General features: G+C 34.4%; 1 protein-coding gene across 1 annotated transcript in view; it reads right to left on the reverse strand.

The window, feature by feature from the left end:
* LOC143083792 (nuclear pore complex protein Nup160-like) overlaps nt 1-7265 on the reverse strand; it is a 157113-nt gene extending 149848 nt beyond the window's left edge. Inside the window, exon 1 of the mRNA XM_076260147.1 lies at nt 7115-7265. Within this exon, the coding sequence (XP_076116262.1) occupies nt 7115-7205 (91 nt within the window). The 5' untranslated portion in view covers nt 7206-7265. The remainder of the gene's footprint in view (nt 1-7114) is intronic.
* Between the last annotated feature and the right edge of the window lie 1929 nt (nt 7266-9194).

A 9194-nucleotide genomic window follows, 5' to 3' on the forward strand; every position in this document is an offset into this window, starting at 1 on the left:
TGATTGGACTTCAACTTCATCAAAAACTACCTTGACCAAAAACTTTAACCTGAAGCCAAAAACTTTAACCTGAAATTTGCACTATCATTTTCTATCAGTGAACCGTAAAATTGGGGTCAAAACTCTAATTTGGCATTTAAATTAGAAAGATCATATCATAAGGAACATGTGTACTAAGTTTCAAGTTGATTGGACTTCAACTTCATCAAAAACTACCTCGACCAAAAACTTTAACCTGAAGCGGGACAGACGGACGAACGGACGAACGAACGGACGAACGGACGCACAGACCAGAAAACATAATGCCCATAAATGGGGCATAAAAATTGAAATTAACAAATTTCAATGATTATACGACCGTATTTTTGTGTTGTTTCTCGCCTTACTTTTCGCTTCCGAGATGCATAACGCTGACTGATTTATAGATAATCGTCACCGGCAAATTCGTAACTTTTGCTTTCAAATAATAAAGAACATCGACCAATAAGAATAGTCAGAAGAAAATGCTGAGAACTATAAGTATTTCTGTAGCAGATGTAAGAACACTAGCGTTACTTTGGTTTCCGATTTCGTAACGCAAATTTTAGATGATGTAATCTGCTTTGTTGTAATAGAATTTTACATATGCAAATATGAACTCTCGCGAGATGTTCAAACAGGTAAATCAGAGATGATTTACATTCTAGTTTTGTTCTTGGTAATAATTAAGTTAGAAAATGACGTTATCGTTATGTGTTACATTTCACACGAAACAGAAGTCCAGTTATTTCCTTTTTTTTATTAAAATTGTTTTTGTCGTTAAGTTCTAATCATTTCCGGTCATACGTGAAACATGTGACGAACATGTGATCACGCCCTTACGGCCGGATATACGAAATACTAGGTCTAAACATTGTTTTTGTTTCCAACGGGATGTTAGCAAACATAATCTGAAGACTTGTTTCGTCTTGTTACAAAAAGGAAAATAAAATTTTCAACGAGATTGCGCCGGGGGTCTATTATTTTTCCTATGTGCATAATGTTACATACGATCTTGTGTGAAAATAAATGCCCAATGACTTGACAAAATCGATTTCAGATTTGACGATGTTATAACACACTTCGTTTCCGGATAACGATGTAAAGGGTCCCTAGAAAATTCAATCGAAATTACGTCTCTTATCATTGTGCCGATGCTCGTTGGATTGATTTTGCTTCAGCAGTAAATATTACTGGATATTTTAGGTGAATTAAGATAATTTAATAAAAAATACATGTTAATATACCGTTACAGTTGGAATGTACAAATTTGGTATCTTGTCACAATTTTTAATTATTTTTTTTTATTCATGTTCTGCAAACACTTTTCAGAAATGCAATAAACTTGTCAAAGGAGAAGTAAACTTTTACCATGCATGACTTGAAAGGAAGTACTTTATTGATTTTAGCCCACTAAAGTAGGTTAAAATGTGGAAACCATGTAGATGGTGTACAGGTCACAAATATCACATGGTGCCTATTTTAAAGATTTTAATTCCAAGTTCAAAGTTTTTTTCTTAACTGGATTTAAAGAATTTTACATTGCCAATGATTTGGAATAAATTGTACATGGTAACTGGAATTTCAAAACCAAATATAAATACATTTTTTTGGCTAAAACATCAAGATACAACGATTATGGTATCCTGTATCAATGAAGAAAATATGGAAATTTCTGAATAAATTGTACTAATTGTTTTCCACAAGCACATATTTAGGAGTTTTATAATACTGTTACATTTAAGATGGATTTTAAGAAAAAGTATACTGTTCAGCTTATTTTAAGCAGATTTTGCAATAAAATAAAACTAAAAAAATGCTTTCGGTTTCTTATGGTTTCCTGTCGCGTTTAAAAAAAACTTTAATCTAACATCGAAAATAGATTTTAAATATAAACATGAAGCAAGTAACACTAGTAATGGTGTTCATTTATGTCTTTTGAAATATATTGTGCAAAATAAAGAAAATAAAGATTGGTTTCCTGTTTGGTTTCCTGTCACGTAAACAGTGAATCAAAATGTATTAATTTTTTCTTGAAAAACTCAATTGTTCCATTAATACTATTCTAACACCAACACAACCCACAGAATAAAAGTTAAAGTTTTAGAACTTATTAAAAAGGATACAAAAAGAAACCAAAGACCGAATACCAAAATATGGTCCATTTATCAAAGAACCCCATATATTTAATTTTTGTTGAAATCAAACAAAGTTTAATTTTGGACCCCGATTTAGACCAACTTGAAAACTGGGCCTATAATCAAAAATCTAAATACATGTTTAGATTCAGCATATCAAAGAACCCCAAGGATTCAATTTTTGTCGATATCAACAAAGTTTAATTTTGGACCACGATTTGGACCAATTTGAAAACTGGCCCCATAAGCAAGCTGATTTTGTCAAATTTCACCAAAATATAAAGTTATAGTGCGAAAACCAAGAAAAATGCTTATTTGGGCCCCTAATTCCTAAACTGTTGGGACCAAAACTCCCAAAATAAATCCCAACCTTCCTTTTGTGTTCATAAACCTTGTGTTTAAATTTCATATATTTCTATTTACTTATTCTTAAGTTATTGTGTGAAAACCAAGAAAAATGCTTATTTGGGCCCTTTTTTGGCCCCTTATTCCTAAACTGTTGGGATCAAAACTCCCAAAATCAATTCCAACATTCCTTTTATGGTCATAAACCTTGTGTTTAAATTTCATAGATTTCTATCTACTTAAACTAAAGTTATAGTGAGAAAAATCAATGTGTCTTCGGACGACGACGAAGACAATGACACCAATGTCATACCAATATACGACTGCTCGTATAAAAAATCAGGTGATAAAAGGGACCCTGCTTCATACAAAGATATATATAAAGAGCAAAACCCAGAAAGAATTAGAAAGGCCTATTGGAGGTATATAGATGACATCGTTACACCAAGTAGTGAGTTGGACAGAGGCACCAATTGCATGAAAAGATTCTGGACGTACATTAAGCATAAACAGTCAGATGGGAGTAGCATACTTCCGCTTAAATCAGCAGGCATACTACATGACGATTCAACTGACAAAGCCAACATATTAAATGCACAGTTCCAGGAAGCATTTTCAAGTATTAATGACCTCAGTAACACAGAATTTAAGGAAAGATGCAACATGTCTGGCCAATACCCCACAGCACCCGATATTACCATCACACAAGAAGGAATTAAGAAACTACTAAATGGTTTAAACCCCCATAAAGCTGCAGGTCCAGATAACATCTCACCTATGATCCTTAAAGAACTAGCCAATGAAATAGCGCCAATACTCCAACTTGTCTTTCAGAGATCATATGACACAGGAGTGGTACCATCATTATGGAAAACAGCAAACGTTTGTCCAGTTTTCAAAAAAGGGAAAAAGTTTGAACAAATCAACTACAGACTGATATCATTAACCTGTATATGTTGCAAGATAATGGAGCACATAGTAACCAGCCATATCATGTACCATGCCGATAAAAACAACATCCTGCAGCGTATTCATTAAGAACCGATTGCCGATTGAAATGGTCGTTTATAATCAAATTCCCATCGGTTGTTTTTCTGATGTCAAAAAAATATAAATCGTACTTTTAGTTTTAGATCGTCGGTCACTATCTAGGACAATCAAGAGAAATATATAACGGCATTTCTGATTGGTTAATAAAAATAAATTTCCGGTAAAATAGATCCTGGTTGTTGATTTCGCTGCAAGTACTATAAGATTTTGTACTGAAACCAGGAAAAGTATGCATTCATAGTAATAACGACATTTTGTAACCAGTCAATAGCATAGTCAGAGAAAAGAAAAGAATTTCAGATTTTTTTTCAATCAACAACAAAGTGAAAAAAAAGGTTTGTTCTATGACATTTGCATTCAAATAATTGAGACACCCTCCTTGGTCATGTTCATGAAAGTGCATGATCGTGGTCCTACCATGAAATGAAAAAAAGAGCAATGTCTTGTCAGTGATATTGTTTGCCTCAAATTACAGCCGAAATTCGGCCTTTTCCCCTAGAGAAAATTCCCAATTACTAAAAAAAGTGGCTTAAAATTCCTCCCAAAAAGGTTTACATTTTCCCAAAACAGTGATGGCATTGGTAGTAATGTTTGTAAATTTCGTATTCATGTTATTATTTTGATATTAGAAAGCACTTTTGAGATCCAGTTTTCTGATCAGAATCATCATGGTGTTTGTAACACATATGGTTTTCAATGCATTAAATACCATCATTGATTTGGTTTCTTTCCCCTCTCTAAAAAGTACCTTTCAGGTTGAAAATGTCTGACAACCAAAATATAAAATGAAAAAACAGTGCAAATAAGACAGCAAAGGTCAGCAAAAAATCGGAGATGTGTTTAGAAAAAAAATACAAATTTCCCAATTTCAATAAAAAAATATGTAATTTTCCAAATAAAAAACGGTAGAGGTAGTTTTGAAAAAAGACAACAATATCACTGCTCGTCTCGTAAAAGCAGACATCACATTATTATTTTCATTAAGTGATTTTCACTTTCTTGTTTTCAAGTGATAGAGCCTCTTAACAGCAGACTCTTTACTTTTACCATAAATCATAAATCATATGTTTACCTGTCCCATGGCCTTTCTTTTGAGATGAAAGAAAAAAATGTAGAGATAGCTCGTCTGCATGTCATTGTGTAGCTTCAAATAGAGTCATAAATACTAGGACTAGGAGCATGCCACCACCTGACACCAAGAGATTTATTGTGTAAAGGAGGATATACTATTATCACACATGCATAGATGCCAACCCCTTTTGACACAATCAGTAACAAACTATCAAATTTTCCGTATTTTTGAAAAGTTTTCAGTAATCATTCATAAACTTGCATTTACCAATAAAAATTACCGACGAGTGGTTGCAAAATGATGTGCACTAAAATTTGTCGTTCAACATGTTGTCTGTAGTATGCATTCCGTTTATTAATTGTTCAGATGTTCTCAAATAGTACATTTTCGTTTTGTCAAGGAGAAGTATAGAAAGGGGGAAAGCTACTTCATAAAATGCAAGTTTGCCTCTTCGGAAGTCAGTTAGTTCCCTACAATAGGTTGATAACTCCCGAGAAACCGGAAGCATTACATTGGCGTTTTCTAAATACCGGACCAGGACGGAAATGTAATGATAAAAATCCGCGTTTTACAAAATTGAACGGCGATGATTGGGAATCCGTAACTATTCGACTTTGACCGTAATAGCGTAGTTTTTATCGCAAAATCGGAATAACTACGGAAAAATCGTAATGGTTGGCATCTATGCACATGACAGGTCTTGCTTAACATTCCCCAAACAAACATGACAAAATGCTATTAAAAAAGAAATCGCACACAATCATGCCCTGACTAACCTGATCCAAGTTATAATAATAACAAGAATGTGTCCATAGTACACGGATGCCCCACTCGCACTATCATTTTCTATGTTCAGTGGACCACGAAATTGGGGTCAAAACTATAATTTGGCATTAAAATTAGAAAGATCATATCATGGGGAACATGTGTACTAAGTTTCAAGTTGATTGGACTTCAACTTCTTCAAAAACTACCTTGACCAAAAACTTTAACCTGAAGCAAACGGACGCACAGACGGACGAACGAACGAACGGAGGCACAGACCAGAAAACATAATGCCCCTCTACTATCGTAGGTGGGGCATAAAAAGTGAGGATGAGGATGATGTCTCCCTATGATTATAAAGAAGTGTGAGTCTTGCATTATGCATTCAAGGATGTACTTTGGCCAGGTTCTGGAATTTCTGTCAGATGTTTAATCTCTGGGTTTTTTCCTATGATACAGGGTAAAATATTTTGACCCATGACCATGATAATCCCATTTTTCCTTTCTAAAATAAAAGACTTCAATTATTAACTCACAAAAAGTCATTTTAATACCAAAATTTAAGCAGATCTTAGATTTCTTTCTTTCCTTTTGTTTGCTTCTTAACTAATGCTCTTCTGAATTATGGTATCAATTTTAAATTCTAGATTATTGTAATTTCACCAAAGTGCATCCTTTTTGCCTTAGAATTCATCGACGACATCACCAAAAACCTTTATAGTGGCCAACAAACAGACTGCCTAATCATGGACTTTTCGAAGGCATTTGACAAGTTCGGCAATAGTCTACTAGCACACAAACTTTTACACTATGGAATAAGAGGAAAAACAAACCACTGGATTAAAAGCTTCCTATCTGAGAGAACCCAACGAGTACTAATAGAAGGGGAACATCTGACTCCATTGAAGTAGAGTCTGGGGTACCACAAGGATCTGTGCTAGGACCCAGCCTCTTCCTCTTCTATATAAACGACATGCCAGAAAATATAAAATCAACTGTGAGGCTATTTGCAGATGACACACATGCAAACATCACAGTAACATCAGATGATAATACCCTCCAGGAAGATTTAGACAAGTTGGCTCTCTGGGAAGAAAAATGGGTGATGAAATTCCATCCAAATAAATGTCAGGTACTATCAGTATCAGTAACAAAGAAGAGGGGGATAGGACCTTTATCGGGACTCCGGGATCGGGTGTTTTTAAGCTCGGGATTTCAGGATCAGGTGTTTTTTAGTCCGTGGTTTCGGGATCAGGACCCCTCCTACCCCCCCTCTCAAAGAACAGAACTCATATTATAAAGGACTACCGTTTACATAACCACACTTTGGAGCACATAACACCTGCAAAATACTTAGGAGTAACTATAACATCAGACCACAGGCACTTGTTTCTATCCATTGGAAGACACATAAATATACGTTGATAGTGGGTCTTCCAATGGATCTGTAGAAACAATTAAGTACCTGTGCATCAGACCTCAAATGGGATAAACATATCGGAAACATCTGTGCCAAGGCAAATAAAACCATCGGATTTCTCAAAAGAAATAGTCAGAATAGTCAACATGATGACGGTGGTCACTAACCGGTAGAAGAAGTAAAGCGAAAATAAATGTTAGATCTATGCAGGCGATATAAAAAGAAGCCGGTCTAAAATGCATGAAATGGCAACTGGTGTAGAAGACAATCCCGTTTGCAATACGTCAACTAATGATAGTCAGATACCTGTGTTGACGTTTATTTCTTTCCATCTTGTTCCCACACTAGAGGAAATTGAAATTTCCCGGTATGTACATCCACTCATGCTTTCCGCCATTCTTTTATCATCCGTATTCAGGTGACTTCGCCCCGATTGTCGTTCGCACTAAGATTCATTTCGCCCCAATAGGGCGATTATGTATCTGTATCTGTATTAGGAAATCCCTCCTTCACAGGAGCACTTCGTAAAGAATAGGGTTTTCGAGAAGTCTATATGTCTATGTATACTTAGTTTACTTTGAAAATATAAAAAATAAAAAATATAAATGTACGCCCCGTGGGGTGTACGTTGGCTACAGTCGTTGACCTTTGCGTTTGCTGGACGAGAATGTCTTTATGAGTTCAATTTAGCTTTCTCGATTTCCCGCGAGTTAGGCTTAGGCATAATTTTGGATTTCAAACCAATCAAAAATACTTACTTACTTACTTAAATTTACTATGTAGGTTTCAGATCACCGATTCAAAATCACTAGCTATATATTCAACATAACATTTTCAATTTATTCAGCTTTAAGATCAGATATTAACATGATTAAGAAAACTTTATTTTGATTCGGCACTATGATAAGTCAAATAAACAACACATAAATTCTAACCTATGAAATTGTTAATGGACTAACACCCATAGGCGGGGGCTGATTATATAGGGCCGATTCACTGAAGCATGACTGGAGCGGGACCCCCTTAGGTCAGTCAGCAGCCCCCCCCCCCCCCCCCCCCCGGCCCCCTTTATGAAAAGTTCTGGATCCGCTACTGACATCCGACAATGCTAAATATTAATGATGTGCAACACCACAACTTACGTTCTGTCTCTAATCATGATCTATTTGTTCCAAGACCAAATACAAATTTTTATAAGATTAGATAAATTTTGGGCCAACCATTAATATAATTCTTTATTTGCAAAACAAACAAAAACCAATTTTGGATATAGCAAATACATAGACAAAACAAACATAATGAAAACTATAATTTTGAAGCAGAATATGAAATTTTATCCGGAAGTGAAAAACGTTCAATTAAATACAATGATGATGAAGTAGAGCAGAATATAATGGTGCAACAGGGCCAGCGTTCTGAAGATCCATAGGAATATAAAAAAAAAAGCTTTTCATTATTCTGCCACCATATGGAATTATTTACCACTCAAAATTTTTTAAAAAAAATGTCGTAATGTGGAATTATACGGAAGCGTTTTAGCGCCACACAACTTTTTTTTTTAAATATTTCTTTTTATCTCATTTCTTATTTAAAATTCAAAGGAAACAGCAGTTATTAACGGAGGAGGCTGTATATAGTTTAAAATTTATCACCTTTGTAGTCATTGCAAAGTAAAATGTTTGAATAATTATAGAACATATAATTGGCTAATAATGAGCGAAATAATATAAGAAGATGTGGTATGAGTGCCAAGAAGAAAACACTCCATCTAAGCCACTATTCGTAAAAGTAAACCATCATATGCCAAAGCAGCAAACTATAAAGGTCCCCAAAACCGATACCCATGTTACTACTAGTATATATATTACAAAGAAAATTGAGTAAATTGAGGTTTTATACGGAAGAAAAAAAATCAACCCTGCTGATATAGCTATAACCGAACATAAATATACTTCCAAAGTAAGCTCTCGTTTGAGAACTGTGTAAAGTTGGCTAGATTCAAACAAGCTACCCTTCAGCAATAAATGTATAGAATGAAAATGTTTTATTAATAAAATTATGTCCTCTCCATTCAAATTGCTACCCAAGCATCTTAAAAATACTTCACTATATTGAAATTAAATTCAATGGCTTTCTATCAAAGAATCATTATCACATTCTGAGATTTAGTCTTGCATCAAAATTTAAAAGCATTTTAAAGCAGGCAGATCATTATGCTATTTGACTTGGAAGTTTAACAATTTTATGACATTATTTTAGATCTTTCTATTTTAATATGCCTATATATTATACTATACTATTTTCCTGTTAAATTATAAACTTTTCTGTTGCACAAATCAGTCTTAATTTATGTATAATTGCACTTCAAGTATTCCATTATTCCAAT

This window comes from Mytilus galloprovincialis, chromosome 7, assembly GCF_965363235.1.
Source record: "Mytilus galloprovincialis chromosome 7, xbMytGall1.hap1.1, whole genome shotgun sequence".
Lineage (NCBI taxonomy): Eukaryota > Metazoa > Mollusca > Bivalvia > Mytilida > Mytilidae > Mytilus > Mytilus galloprovincialis.